The sequence below is a fragment of the Ascidiella aspersa genome, chromosome 1, assembly GCF_963924565.1.
Source record: "Ascidiella aspersa chromosome 1, kaAscAspe10.2, whole genome shotgun sequence".
NCBI lineage: Eukaryota > Metazoa > Chordata > Ascidiacea > Phlebobranchia > Ascidiidae > Ascidiella > Ascidiella aspersa.
In genome coordinates, this window is record NC_139447.1 from 3,857,251 (window position 1) to 3,873,220 (window position 15,970).

Here is a 15,970-nt window from a genome sequence, read left to right on the forward strand (position 1 = left end):
ACTATATAGCTTAATAAAGGACCGCATAAAAAGCGGCGGCAAAATTTTCGCCAAGGCTTTCTACAAACACATTATTCATTGCAAACTTTGCCTTACAGAACCAGTAACAAAAAACCTGCTTATAAGAAGCGCTGCTTATAAGAAAACTTGCTTTGCATCTACTACCTGTGCCGAATTTTCCAACGAGAAAAACGACCCTGTCGAACTTTACTTCTGGCCGATCTTGGTCAACAGTGGTCAGCCGGAGTGGACGATGGTCCGTGAAACGTCATACAACGTCATGCCCAACATCATATCGGTAATCCTTACCAAGCGGAAAAGCACCGGACTCGGGTTTGTGGTGATGGAACGACCCACCAAGCCCCACGTGGTGGTTTCCCACGTTATTAAAGGTGAGCTCACTACTTAGTACCCGATGCCAAGTGGTAGTATCAGTACTCGTCCGTTAATATCGGATCGGAGCCGATACCCGATACCAAGTGGAAGTATCGGTACTCGTCCGTTAATATCGGATCGGAGCCGATACCCGATGCCAAGTGGTAGTATCGGTACTCGTCCGATAATATCGGATCGGAGCCGATACCCGAGGTCAAGTGGTAATATCGGTACTCGTCCGATAATATCGGATCGGAGCCGATACCCGATGCCAAGTGGTAGTATCGGTACTCGTCCGATAATATCGGATCGGAGCCGATACCCGAGGTCAAGTGGTAATATCGGTACTCGTCCGATAATATCGGATCGGAGCCGATACCCGATGCCAAGTGGTAGTATCGGTACTCGTCCGATAATATCGGATCGGAGCCGATACCCGAGGTCAAGTGGTAATATCGGTACTCGTCCGATAATATCGGATCGGAGCCGATACCCGAGGTCAAGTGGTAATATCGGTACTCGTCCGATAATATCGGATCGGAGCCGATACCCGATGCCAAGTGGTAGTATCGGTACTCGTCCGATAATATCGGATCGGAGCCGATACCCGATGCCAAGTGGTAGTATCGGTACTCGTCCGATAATATCGGATCGGAGCCGATACCCGAGGTCAAGTGGTAATATCGGTACTCGTCCGATAATATCGGATCGGAGCCGATACCCGATGCCAAGTGGTTGTATCGGTACTCGTCCGATAATATCGGATCGGAGCCGATACCCGATGCCAAGTGGTAGTATCGGTACTCGTCCGATAATATCGGATGGGAGCCGATACCCGATGCCAAGTTGGAGTATCGGTACTCGTCCGATAATATCGGATCGGAGCCGATACCCGATGCCAAGTGGTAGTATCGGTACTCGTCCGATAATATCGGATCGGAGCCGATACCCGAGGTCAAGTGGTAATATCGGTACTCGTCCGATAATATCGGATCGGAGCCGATACCCGATGCCAAGTGGTAGTATCGGTACTCGTCCGATAATATCGGATCGGAGCCGATACCCGATGCCAAGTGGTAGTATCGGTACTCATCCGATAATATTTTTTTATTTTTTTCTAATATTAAAAGCGCTTTTATACAAAAAATAAAAGCAGTATAGTGTTATAATATCAGAAGTAGTTGTTTGTTGTCGTAATTGCTGGGATTGTTTTGTATTGTGAATAAACAATGACAATTGGCTGTATTTATTGGCGACTTGCGTGACATTTTTTAATAGGTCGCGTTCCACATTTGGCACGCGTGTCCCTTGTTGGGCACCACTAAGTCTTAAACAAACATATTGTTGATGCTTGTCTAATAAAGCATTTTTTATATATCTCCACGTTAAACACTTTATATTTAAACTTCTATATGTTGTCTTTAGTAGCTTGAGGCACAAGCCGAGTTACTTTCAGTTGTTTTTTAATAATGTTATCAGACGTTTCCTATTCTATAGGGAAAACGTTAAGCTGGATCACAACTCACAAAGAGCTGTCTATCTGATTGACTCGGATATCACTTTAGGACCCTCACAGCACATAGAAAACTTATATATATATTTTTTTTTTATTTAAAGAAAAGGAAAGAAATTGCAACAAAAACCAAAAAAGTACATCGAAAACCTGTAAGTTAGGTGCAAAGAGGAATTCAGAATAACGTTGAATTCGTTATGGTATAAATAAACGTGTAATTTGACCCAGGACGGCTTGTAGGTCGCAGTACAATTATTCAGGCTACCTATCTTACACTAGGGCAGTGTTTCTCAGCCTTTTATGGCTAGCGGTACCCCTCAGAAATAATAATTGGATTGCGGCACCCCTACAATATTTTTCCGCAGGTAACTGGAACAACACACTTACTCTACACAACATAGGGAGTTATAGTTGGACTTATTCCACTCTAACCCAGTTTAATCATTAAAATTTTCAAGAGTTGAGCAAAAATCAGATTCTTGAAGATTGCCAAATATGTCGCTACGCCCTTGAGGATTAGAAACGGTACATTAGGGTGCCGCGGCACCCCGGTAGAGAACCACTGCGCTAGGGCCACAGTTAAGGCAACTAAATCACTAGGTGGCGCACCAGAATCGTGCGAAAAAGAATTTAAACTCGCCGGTGTGGTCGCTTAGCAACAAAACACGCGCGTCAAAAAGTCTAACAACTGATTTGTTCCCAAAACACAGCGTTGTTCGATTTTGTTCGCTTAGCGCTTATATAACTTATACCCACATGTTTATCTGTTAATGCAGTGATTTTTAACCTTTTTTCTTGCTGCACCAATTTCAAATCACCAACCAATTCTCGCACCACCTTCTAGGATTACTTAAATAACAAAACCTGTGTAATTTTATGAAATTGATAACACAGTAACACAATACCAAAATGGGAGTTAGTTTTTCATTTAGTTGATCAAAGAAATAAACTACAGTAATACATTTTCTGTGTCCGATTCGGCATTCCCGCACCCCCTTGGAACAGTTCCCGCACCCCTGGTTAAGAAACCCCGGGTTAAGAAAAGGTGGTTTAATTACAAGAGGAATACAACCTTAAAATTCATTGAAATAATTTTGTTAATTTCGTACAAGTTACATCCAACCCGCACCATGACCAATTAATTCTGCCTCGATTTAAAAATTCTATGGGCGCCATACAAAAATCTGTCAAAACGCTAAATGCAAAATGGTTGGACCATTTATTCGCCATTAATGGCGCTTGTGCGATGTTCAGTGGTCCGGTATTTCTTTTAATTCAAATAAATTAAACACGATAAACTCGGTCCCATTTCTGTTAAAGATGACATCCAACACTGGAGTGGGCTAAATTGGGCGCTAGAATCCTACCACAGAGTTGGACAAATCATTAAATCAACGCACAATATTTGGGTTAGGGTGTCGGTTAGTGTTTAGTTCAATTATTATTCTTTAATTCCATTGCTTAACCTACCCAAACAAACGCTAACCCGCACTCCAACCCAAATTGTTTTCGTTGTAGTAGGATTCTAGACCAGCGTCCTAAATTGACCTTTGGACTCACTAGATCGCTGTAGTGATATTTCCTTTGTGATCAGCCGTTCAAAGCCGCACCTGAGTGTGCAATACAGGGCTAGAACTTAAGCCCAACCCGCATACTTAACTTGAAGTTTAATCAGGTGACCGACAATAATGGCAAATGTCGTTCGATCAACAGTCGCATACACATTCGGCAATCGACATGACGTGTTCACGCCTAGCTGATATAACGTGAATCATTATGACTTGAATAACAAATGCTCAAAGCGACGACCACACATATCATAAGGCTTAGTAGTTCTTGTGGTTGCATAGAATGGTATGATATTTTAAACTTTGCGCTGGATGTGATTTAAGTTGAAATTTCCCTAAAATAAAAAGCCTGCTTTTAATTTGATTGCATTACACATCGCATTCACATTTTCAAGCCGCGTCTTTGTTCATCCCAGTTTGAATAATTTCATCCCAGTTATTTCGTGATAAAAATCTTGTTAAAACGCCGGAATAACTTTCCACCGAAAAAGTCAAAATACGATTTTTGTGAAATTTTTTTTTAATGTTTCCGCGCATTACCAGTTTGGAGAGAAGCGCCCTGTTGTACACAAGCGTAGCTGCGTCAGGTCACTGAAAACAAGATAAGCCATAAATTAAGTTTAAGGCATATTATTTTGCAAATTTAAACCAATACGGTGCCAGTAGCGAATGAAGTCAAATCAGAATACTGAAATCCAAATAAATTGCCAAACTATGTAATTTCAAAAATCTTTGATCTATGTTTTGCATCATACACTGTCACCGAAAACGAACCTAAAGCATAAAAGTGTTTTGCAATTTTTTTTTGAAAAAACTAACTCCTAATAAAGAAGGTAATTTGCATGAATTCAGTGATTTGCCTCAAAATGACGTAGGCCAACATACAAATGAGGTCCACATACTTCAAAACAGTTATTTAGGAAAATTATTTCAAGTCTTACACTTAAACTAAATAGCAAAAAATGCCATTTATTAAAAGTTTAAGTCAATGTTTTTTTAAGAATGACGTAAGTTCGGTCAAACCATTAGTCAAAGTGATTTAAGTCAACACATTTCGAAGCCATGACTCCGCAACTTTTGTTTGAGTCCATGACTAGGGAACTTTTATCCGAAAAACCTAATATTCTATACCAGGCCTGTGCAAACTACGGCCAGCAGACCAGACACGGCTCGCCAAGCAATATAATCTGGCCCGCGGTTCATTTTCAATAAAACTTTTTTAGGCAAAAATAAGCCCTAACATTTGTTTTTTGATTTCAGGATGTTTTATTAAAAACACCACTCTTGTAAGGCATCATGACCTGTACCTATACTCTAACCAGCTTACAAAGGGATTTAATATTATTTTAAGTGGAATCACACGTTGTATTATGTGTATTCGAGATTCCCTCTTTTGATACGGTCCGTCAAGATATTTTCAGTTTCTGATTCGGCCCGCTGTCAAAAATAATTGCCCATCCCTGTTCTTCACTGACAATTTTCTAACCACAATTTTTTTGGCAGGGGGCTCGGCGGCAGACGATGGTCTCATTCGAGTTCACGACATTGTGCTTTCGGTAAATCAAATCGACCTCACCAAGATTTCTTACCAGGAGGCGCTAAAGCATCTGCGAGGTAAAAATGTTACGCCAAAGTTTCAGGACTCTCCACTTCACGGCCTGTCGGATGCCTGAGCACTACACGAGACTTATCTGTATTGCATATATTATAGGACGACAGAGGTGAACTAACATATAAAACGTAAAGCAATGGAAGCGCGTAATATAAAGCGACCAGAGATTAAAATAGGACGTAAACGACGACGATCTAAACGGGTGGTTATCCAAGCCGTGCCCAGTCTGACTGTCCTTACCATTAAGCCATTCCAAAACTACACGTCATGCAAAAGGCTATAGTAAATAAAGATCAAAATGTGTTGACAGCAAACGTGATTAGATGAGGTATAAACAGGCGAAGGGTGAGGCGCAGAAGTGAAGAGGCAAAAAAGTTAAGTGAATGACAACGCAAGAATGAAAATAAGGGGTTCACAGCACGCAACAAACGATAAAACATTTTGTGCAACAAAAACAACTGTGGTTTGTTTTGACTGCTAAATTTATTGACTTTCCCAGATTCTGCCTCCACGGCGACCTGTTGTTAGGAGTGTCTATTAATTATTTATACTTAACAGTTTAACAATTGATAGGCGGCTCGATTTTTCCTGTTTAAATTTGACTTGATCCGGTTAAAACTGCATGCGTGCCATTGCAAGGGTTTTTTTAAACAATTTCAGATATCGAGTATCGGTGTTCCATGTTTTACCATCGACTTTTTCCGTATTTAACGTCCGTAAATATAATTCCATGTTTTACCGATAGGGATAACTTTTGTTTTTAAATATAATTAAATGTTTTACCGATAGGGATAACTTTTGTTTTTAAATATGATTTCATGTTTTAGCGTTTCCATTCACGGATTGAAATTGAGCACTATTTTTTTGCAATGTGGACTTTCATATTTTTGTGGTTTAGTCGAACCACTGCGTTCCACCTTTTTGGCACTGATATTTTCATCAAGTAAATTTTTAGGTAAATAATTCCTGCATATGTACAATTTATCTAGTTAAGCTAACCAACGATCAACTAAATACATACGACATACATCACAACAACATAAATTGAGATGGGTCGACTAAAATTTACAACAAAAATTCTGTTTCTTGTCAAAATACGACTGGAATTTTTGTTGAGTGTTTTAGTACAATGTTACTATAATTGGAACTGGAATTAGCTTAAAACAAGTAGGAAAGTGTCGGGCTTAATGCTCTCTAATTCTAAAACAATGGTCTCTAGTCGTACATAAATGTTGTATCAAGGAGCTTTCCAATTGACCAAATTCTCAAACATCTATCGGCACCCTTGAGCATTAGAAATGGCACACCAGGGCGCCGCGGCATGGTTGGGAACCATTGCATTACTATCACGTTGTCGGCGTCACATAAACACTCAAAAATTCCAGATAAGAATAGAGTTATGTACTTTCTTGTGAAGTTTCTTGAAGCGCTTCTTGACCCGTCAGGGCCGGCATTTTTAGCGTAAAATCGCTGTTGTCGTAATAAATTTTGCCATAAAAATGCGTCAGCAAAATTTTTCGGGAATTTCGGGACGAAAATAGCAGAGCGCGTGACAGAAACAAGATGAACCCTTTCGAGTGCATATAGCAGAGTGTTTGTCAAAATGCATTGCCAATAATTATAACATTGAGAACAAATGGAGTTTCCAGCATTTTTCTAACTTAATTGCTGGTGTACGACTTTAAGTCTCTTAAATTTATCGAGTGCTTAACAAATTGACAAGCTTTTGAATTATTTCTACTTTTTGAATTACTAGTTAAAACGCATATCATAGTACGCGAAAGTTTTCCATTAATTGAAACACTATTAATTAACAAGCACCAAACTCAAAACCTAAAAGGCATTTAATAAAGAAGGCGAAACACCAACTATACCCCAAAATATCAGACCTGTATAAAATAAAGACCGGGAATGGTCCGTGGATAATTTGTTGTAAAACGTTTTAGCAGAAATATCGCTTCACAATTTTTAAATTGATTTTATAATATACTGTAGAATAAATTAAACTTGTGAGGCAACCATTTATCTATAGTTTCGTATTCCAAACGGTTTGTCAAAACAACGATTTTCACACATTGTTTTGAATAACGAATTTGTTTTACTTTCTCTATGTATTCCGGCCGGCTACATTATATTTTATTTATCATCCCCAGTCAAAAAAAAAATCATCCCACCACTTTCAAAGACGGTTTATCGTTTTAAATTTCTGGCTAATAAACGTTTTAAAATACGGGAATGAATTACAGTTTCGATTGCTGTGTGAAAATTTTTTTTTTTTAATTTTGTTTGGTGACGGAGATAATGTATTATAGCGTCGCTACCGGAGCTGGAATTTCTGGAATTGTACTCGTGACAGGCGGTCGCTCATAAAAGCAGTAAATTCTAAAACAATTTGTGTGTGTGCAGACTTAATTGGCATTCACTTTAAAATATAGCTTACAACAATTTATTTCCATTAGTTATCGAAACACAGCTAACTTCACGGGTTTTCCTTTCTCATCGTTTTGAATCCAAGTGTATGTGTTGGTGAATTGCAAAGTTGTTCAGTCATAAAAATGAAAACAGACAAATTAAAAAAAAAAACTAGAAAATTTGCTTGTTTTTAAGGTAATGCAAAATGTTATAGTTTCATAGCAAAATATTGGCAAAAAATATTTATCAGTTTTTCTCTGCATCAGTTAATTACCTATGCACAACAGGTAATTCTGTAGCAATTAATTGTAAACCGATCTATCATTGTATCTTTACTTTAAATTCATTACCTTTGCACAACAAACCAAAACCAACGGGGTTCATAGTAAGACAATATCTATGGAAATTCCCCAACAGTCGCCGCTGCCATATTCGACATTTTACGTCCGCACATTCATCGTTCGACTATTTACAAACAAAAAATTCCATCTCCGAATTCTAATGTTTTGAAATCCGACCCCGGTTTGCATACGCGCGTAGCTCGGGCTTCAATAGCAAGAGCTCACGTTTCACTCAGGCTTTGCAGATTTATAACACCTCTTGACGCAAGCTACTCACCTATTGGCGGCGAATGTCGCTTCTAATCGCCGCCAAACCCGTCAGCATCGGTCGCTTATTACCCCACTGCGAACTAAGCCGACGTTTCCCACCGAAAACGCAAACCGTTGACGCACGCCAGAAACCTTAAACGGTCGTTTGGCTAGGTCCCCCGGGCCCCCAATCACCCTTAACCTGTCACGAAGCGCAGCTTAGCGTTCACGCCCCACGGGAGCCCGTAAACGGGGTCTTTAGGGGGTGGCTTGCTATATAACGGTCTTTTCGGGCCCTGTCTTGGCACAGTCGCGCACGGAGACCGAAGCAAGCACAGGGGACCATTGCAAGTGTCAGCCTGCTGTTGTCTCACCTTGCCAAAGGAACTAATTCGGTTTTTGTGCTACACAGGTAAAGCATTATTGTCGAAGTTGCAAAGGTTATATATATATATATATTTACGGATAATTTTATCAGTTTAAAAGAGTGTAAAATATATATGATTTGTTATTGATAAAGATTTTAAAAAGAATAGTTTGCGATGATCTGATAATTGTTTGCAAATCCCTTGGCGACTTGCTGTTTTGAATTGTTTTCTGCGTTTAGTGTAATGAAAAGATAGACAGCAATTGCCCAAGGGGGGTTTATTTGTGTTAAAAAATGCAATGTTTTATTATTTTTGATCTACTTTACATTAGGAAACTAGTATGGCGCGTATTTTGACATAAAACAGTAATAGCTGAAATATGTTTTAGTCGACCCATCTCATTTTATGTCGTTGTAAGGCATTTCTTATGTATTTAGTTGATCGCTGATTTACTTAACGTCAATATTTTTTATATGCAGGAATTGTTTAACTTAAACTTTGATTTAGCGCATCACATTTGCTGTTCAAACGAAAAAGAAAAAACTAATTAGCGCCCTATTTAAAAAGATGTTTAATAACGCATCTACTAATCATATACATTATGACGTCAATAATAAGTATTGTTTTATTGGAACGATCTAACAAAGCAACCTGTCTCTATGTTGGTTGCGGAATTTGTAATGTTGGTAAGGCCAGGACATCCATAAATGCTATTACAAGTTTACAAAAACATGAAAACTCTCCCCCCTTTAAAAGCAGCGCAATTCCTGTGATATTTCCACAAGTTTTGGCATACTTAGCCACTCATTGGAAAGCACTGATGACAAACCAAATAACATCGCGTGCAGTTCGCACCAAAAAATCTCCACACGCGTATTAAGCATGAACAAAGTTACGCGCAACCATACGAGCACTATCACGGCTAATAGTAATGCCTTGCAGACGTGCCAGTTGGCAGCAAAGCAGTACTGGTGATTCAGGGACCGAGCGGTTACTGCACACGACTGCAGACCACCTTCGCGCAAGGGAGCAAGCCCAGCACTGTACGAGTAAGCGAGCCGACTAACGGACAGCTTCCGGCAATTACGAACAACACAAGTAAGTTGATCGTATGCCTTTGTTTCTTTACCCGAAAAACGGCGGAAAATTACAAGGTACACCACCTACTTACCTGCGCTTTTCGGCTTAAGCAAAAGGACAAAGAAAAACCAAGGTTCTTAGATGTCCGTGTTGTTTAATAAATTCCGAGTTTTACTATTTCTAAATTAAAAACAACGCAGGTAAGTCGGTGGTGTGACTTGTAATTTTCCGCCGTTTTTCGGGCGATGCGAAAGGACAAATTAAGCACTAAAGTTGTTGATACCCGTGTGGCGTGTGGTTTATATTTTGTGAGCTTTACTTTACCTTAATTAAAAACAATTGCTGATTTAGCTATTTGTTCCAGTGCTTGCAATATACGCGCATTAAATAAAACAGGGGTTGTTAAACTGGGGTCCATGAACCTCTTGGGAGCCGTGAACTAATTTTAGTTTTCCATGAAGGCCAAATTGAAATATTAGGGTATATTTAATAAAAAATCAATTTAAAAAAAAGAGTTTAATTAAAAATAAATTTTTTTTAACATTATTTTTGATTGTGACGTAAATTTATGACGCAATTTTTGAAAATTATTTGCCTATCGTGGTACACGCGAAGCAAAAAATAGTGTCACTATAAATGGAACTGGAACAACACATTCAACTAAAAACATGTAGGAAAATGTCATTTGATATAATGGTCACTAATCGAACACAAATAGTTGTAGTAAAAAGCTTACCGATTGAGCAAAAGTTAGAAGTCTTCAAATATCTATCGGCAGCCTTAAGCATTAGAAATTGCACACAAGGGCGCCGCGGCACCCCGGTTGAGGACCACTGTGCTAGTGGTTCGCGCGAAAAACATTATTTTGTTTACCATTCTGACAAATCGTTTCTCACGCCGTATCAGCAACGTTTGACCGAAATAACCGCAAAATACATACACAACTTTTCGCGTTTCGCACCAGTTAAAATGTCACGCCATACTTTTATTGCACCAGTTACAATATGACCCCAAATAATATATGACGCCATATTTTAACTAGTAAAAAAATCAGTGCCGCGTGCAGCAAAATACGTGAGCTTTTTCGACTAAAACAACGCAAAAGATGGACGGGCGCAAACGTCGATCCCGTGCTGCTAATCTCGTTCAAATTCGGGAATCACGAAAACGTGCGAGCGACGGTCGTGATTCATTTTCGCCGTGCGGCCTTTAACGGATTTTTTCTTTCTGCTCCGACCGAAAAGACCCGGAAGTTGACGTCATTCGAGCTGCGTCGACAGATTGTTGCTGTCTCTCGCAAACTTATTGTTTATGTCTAATCGCTAGTGATAAGGCCGTTCTGTTTTGTGCAAGAAGTTTGCGAGTGTAGCTTTTCCTAATGAGTTAGCGGAAGAAGTTTTATCCAAGTATACATAAAGTTTTTTAATCATAATATTCATAAAAATAAACATAAATATAAAATTAATATTTTTTTTACAAATGTCTTGCTGGCTAAGTTAGGTTGCTTTGAGTAATGTGTAAAAATTTTGACTGAAAATCTTGTTGTTTTCTCGAGTGATTAAACTTTTGCTTTTTAGCCAAATTTGAAATTTTCGACGTTTATGAATTTTTTAACGAATATTAATAAATTATCCCTGAATAATTGGCTAGGTAGTCATATCTCATTGTAAAGAGTAGACTCGTAGCTATCACCCTATGTAAGTCACTTATAGAGCATATTTAAATTTTAAGGCCAAATATGACTGAATATTAATTATTATTTATAAATAGGAACATAAATATTTTAATACTTTTTTATAAAAGTCTGATTGCTAAGTTAGGTTGCTTTGAGTAAATGTGTAAAAATTTCTGATCGATATCTTGTTTACTTCCGGAAATATTACACGACGAAATTTCGAACGGTATGCTTCCCTTTGGTTATTCATTATATTGGTATTCGTCCGACGTAGCAAAAATTTCACGCGGACTGCTATTAAATTTCCCAAGCCGTAAAAAGGTTCAATTTGATCGCAACTAAAGAAACTAAAAGCTGTTAAATTGGCTTGTATCGTTAAAGGAAAATAATAGGTTTGTTTTCCGTACAACTCGTAACACAAAATCTGGCTCAAAAAAAAAAAAAAAAAGTTCAAGAAAAAAATAATTTTTTTACCGATTTTATTTTCTTACCTGCGAATGATTTGGTAAAAGCATACAAATGATGCTTGTAAACGTCATCCTTTGCTTAAATTTATACCAAACATACATATTTTAAAGGGATTTGCTAAGTAATGCAACTATAGCTATGTTGTAAAAAGCACAAAATCACAACTATAGGTTGCGTAGGGCGGACCATATGGTGACTACACGATATTCGTGTTTTGTTAACCGATGGCGGATGTTTTGCTCTGAAGACCTATCCGAAATGTAATTCGTTTTACTTTTTCAGACTCCACAAGTTTTACCTTTGTATGGAGCAATCCTATTTTTGCGTTTCTAATTATTGCTAAAATCTTCTGTATTTTTGTCTTGCTAAACACAAAGGTTCGTTTTTTGTGAAGATTGATCCAACTTAAAAATTTAAAAAGGTTAATAAAAAAATTAAACTTAGTCGAGAAATAATTATCGTCATTTAAAGCTTGGTTTCTTAACCATGCGGGTGCGAGGATTGTTCCAAGGGGTGCGGGAATGCTGAATCGAACACAGAAAATTTATTACTCTAATCTATTTCTTTTTTAGTTAAATTTAAAACTAACTCACATTTTAGAATTCTGTGAAAGTGCTATCAGTTACTTGTATATAAAAATAAAATTACAATGGTTTGGTTATTTGAGCAATTGAAGGGGTTTGCGAGAAATGTTAGGTGATTTGAAATGGGCGAGAATAATGTCGTGATTTAAAATGGGCGAGAATTATTTGGTGGTTTAAAAGGGATGAAAAAAGGGAAAAGGTTAAGAACCACCGATTTAAAGGGTGACATGGTTATCAATTGACGTTAATATTAAAGCAGAGTAATTAAAAACATTAAATAACTGTGTTTTTATCGTACGTGTTCTTATACACTGTGTCAGAAACGCATTGTTCTGGCGATATGAAAAATATCACGGTGTCGTGACAGTACATGTACACACGCTATGATTTTGCATTGTTTGTTTTTCGGGCCATTTTGTTTACCATTGAGGGCCTAGATATTCAGTTTTAATACGAATATAGGGATAAGAGTGTGGTCGTAGAGTACAAAGGGTTATTACCAACACGAGCCCATTGCTAGGATAAGTGGGAAAGTTGCATAGATCTTGGTGCCGAACTCACAATAGTCTAAAATCAGACCGAAACCCTTGACTTTTTGTTGGTTAATGCCCTTCTCACCATCGTGTATATAGTTGTCGCTTTTAAACTTATCCCGAAGATTGTTAGCAATCGAAATCGGGAAAAGGTTTTGAAAGGCGCTACTCCAAAAGGGCAAAGGCCAACCTTTCTTTAAATTATTTTTAAAGAAGGCGGGGAGTTTCGGTCGGTCTTTTTGTTTAGCCTTTGGATACCTAGCACGCGCCGGGCGCGAGGGGTCGAGTGTTTTTGCAAGCTAGCTTGCTTACCCAAGGGTCCGCCGCCGCCTCGACAATGACTTGACCCTTTGCCGCTTTTTTCTCGACGCCGGAGAGCGTCGCTTTCCCGAAAATGATTAACCAGCCCGGCTCGGTATTTGCTCAATTCGCGTGCGCGCCTTTAAAAGCGAGAGCGCCGACACTTTACGCGCAATCGCCAATCGGATAGGTTGTCGTCAAAGATACAAATCTCTTCGTCGAATCGAATATATATTGTCTGAACATGGGATCTTCGAATTCGCGCATGGGAAAGGATGGCCTGCATCCAGGTAACTTTGGCGCCGTATAATTCCGCGACGACGCGCTATTGATTTGCTTTTATATAGCGGCTGAATACCGGCCAGAGGTATAATTAGTTTCGATAATGCACTGCGAATTTTGCTGGTGTTATTGCGAGTCCCGGGGTGGCTGTTACCTCGTAGCGGTGCGATTCTAATGCACTGGATTCTAATTTCTGTGTTGCGTAAGTGACAGCGTTCCTTCGGGGGGCGATTTCTATTCTCAAGTTCACCGCATTTTGGTTGGCTAACCACTGTTCGAACTCTTTATATGGACTTTGAGATGAGCGACGTAGGAAGTTACGTACCCCTGGTTTACGAACTGTGCCACTTCATCGGCCACATTTTTTTATTTCAATCTCTGACGGCGCCTTAAGTTCGTTTAATTTTATTTAGATTTGCTCAACTTTACATAATTTCACCCAAGAACTTTTAATTGTTTTAAGTTCATCACAATTGTTTCAAAGGTAAATCTAAACTGTACGGAAACGTAATGTTCAAATAATTTAGATGTTATTTATTATTGAAATCAACAATGCTGGCATTTAGTAGACTGTATTAATGTTTATCAGAGACAATATTTTAAAATAGTAAGATTGTCCAACTCCTAAAAAACTAATTTTATCTTGCTTTGCTTTGCTTCGTGTTTTTACCTTGAAAAGGTAACAGAAAGGCGTTTTGCGTTTGTGCGCCTACAGATGTTTTTTAGTTATAAGGATTCAAACGGCGGCAATATCAAACTAAAATGAAAACTTTATCAAAGCTTCTGGCTTTAGGATAGGGATGGTCGAAATTTTAATAACCAATTTTTTTTACAGATTTTAAACTTATTTATCTGCATATCTGATTTTTTAAAGTTTCAGTATTTTTAAAAAATAATACAGTTTTCTAGTATTACAGTACCAATTCTCAAAACGTTCAAGTCTTTAATTTCTTGCAATGAAAACTAAAATTAAAGGTTCCGTAAACTAATCAGAAAATACAACGAAAAAATGTTAACTTTATGGAATGCAATATTAAGTTAATGAAATTGGTAAAATTTTCCATTTCAGGGCCATATTTTGCTTATGTAGCAAGAAATTGAGGAAAAAATAACGACAGTTTATCAAAATCTAAAAACCATCCAGTCCAAGCCTGGTCAGAGATAGAACGCGCAACCGCATTTCTTCGTGACTTCACAAACTATTTTTTTGCGCTGCAAATTTTCTCGAGGCCAACTTGGGGGCATTTTCGGGCCAGGGGGGTTGTCGCGTTGATGCTTTGCGCTATTTCGGCTTACCGCTTGACTTCCCAGAAATGCTGTTTACGCGGATTTTGACCACTTGAACCGCTTTAACTGAGCTGCAAGATTTGTTGTAGCACGTATGAAACGCAGGCCGTTGGCGAACGATTGACGTTTGAATTGCCGCGAGATTTCGCACATCGACCCAAGTATAATTTCGAAACACTGCTCATTCGGAAATATCTTTATTTGGAAAGTGCAAATCTCCTTATTCGATGAAAATTAAAATCTTCTCTGGTTAAATATCTTCTCACCATCGCGATCGTACAGTCGCATTCTTTCGTTACTACAATGCACGATAAAAACTAAGAAAGGAGAAGAAAAATATTTCCAAATGAGCTGTTTCTGCTTTTGCCTTCGTTAACTTCGACCTGTCGCTTTGTTAATACAGTATTTTTTTCGCTTGCTAAAAAATAAAATAAAAATGAATAGGCCTAACATAAAGGTAACTTAAAAATATGGCTGTAAAATGAATAAATGAAATGTAAACGACCGTGCTATTGTAATTAACAAATTCAACAAATTAAGATTATTATTAAAAGGTAGCGCGTTACCAGTTGAGTAAATTGGAACGTTTACCGGGTGAACCCTTGAAAAAGTGTTCAACACGCATTTTTCTAGTTTTGTGTTTTGCGCTTATCTTTTATTTCTCGACATAAAAACGCGACACTTTGTTTCCAATTATGAATTTTTTGAATAAAGTATGAATTTTTTAGTTTTAACTTTTACCAGTGTATTAACTGCCGTAACGAACACAAATAACAATGTTGGCAAATCGTTTTGAGCAGCAACTGACTAAGTGTTAACGCAATACTCAAAAAACATTCAAAGAGTTTTATTGCGGTGTCGATATTTTAAGCAGAATGTAAACCGCGGTCACGTTTGAACTCGTAATAATGACTCTTTGTCCCGTTTTAAAAACATCGCCAAGATTTTAGCAGGGCCATATCACCAGGGTTGTAAACAAGTCATTTTGAAATAACTCAAATCACAGTCAAGTCATTTGTAAAATAACTTAAGTCCAAGTCAAGTCTTTGTCCATAAATCAAAAGTCAAGTCCCAGTAAAGTCATAATTAAACCAAGTCAATTCCAAGACAAGTCCTGATCGAAATATTAGAATTTAAACTACCAAAATTGATAAACGAATGATTTACGAGCAATAACTCAAATACAAAATTACAAAAACGCAACATATAACACGCAGATTGTAGATATATAACCCAATTTTATAAAAAAAAGCTTTAAAAACACTCTATTTTAACCAAACTCATTTGTCCCAAAAACTTGAGTCAAAGTCAAGTCAAGTAATT

General features: G+C 38.0%; 1 protein-coding gene across 1 annotated transcript in view; it reads left to right on the top strand.

Moving 5' to 3' along the window:
* Positions 1 to 253: 253 nt before the first annotated feature.
* LOC146166612 (nitric oxide synthase 3-like) overlaps positions 254 to 15,970 on the top strand; it is a 49,475-nt gene continuing 33,758 nt past the window's right edge. The window contains exons 1-3 of the mRNA XM_083392482.1: positions 254 to 392; positions 4,960 to 5,070; positions 9,381 to 9,536. Of these exons, the coding sequence (XP_083248608.1) occupies positions 254 to 392; positions 4,960 to 5,070; positions 9,381 to 9,536 (406 nt within the window). The remainder of the gene's footprint in view (positions 393 to 4,959; positions 5,071 to 9,380; positions 9,537 to 15,970) is intronic.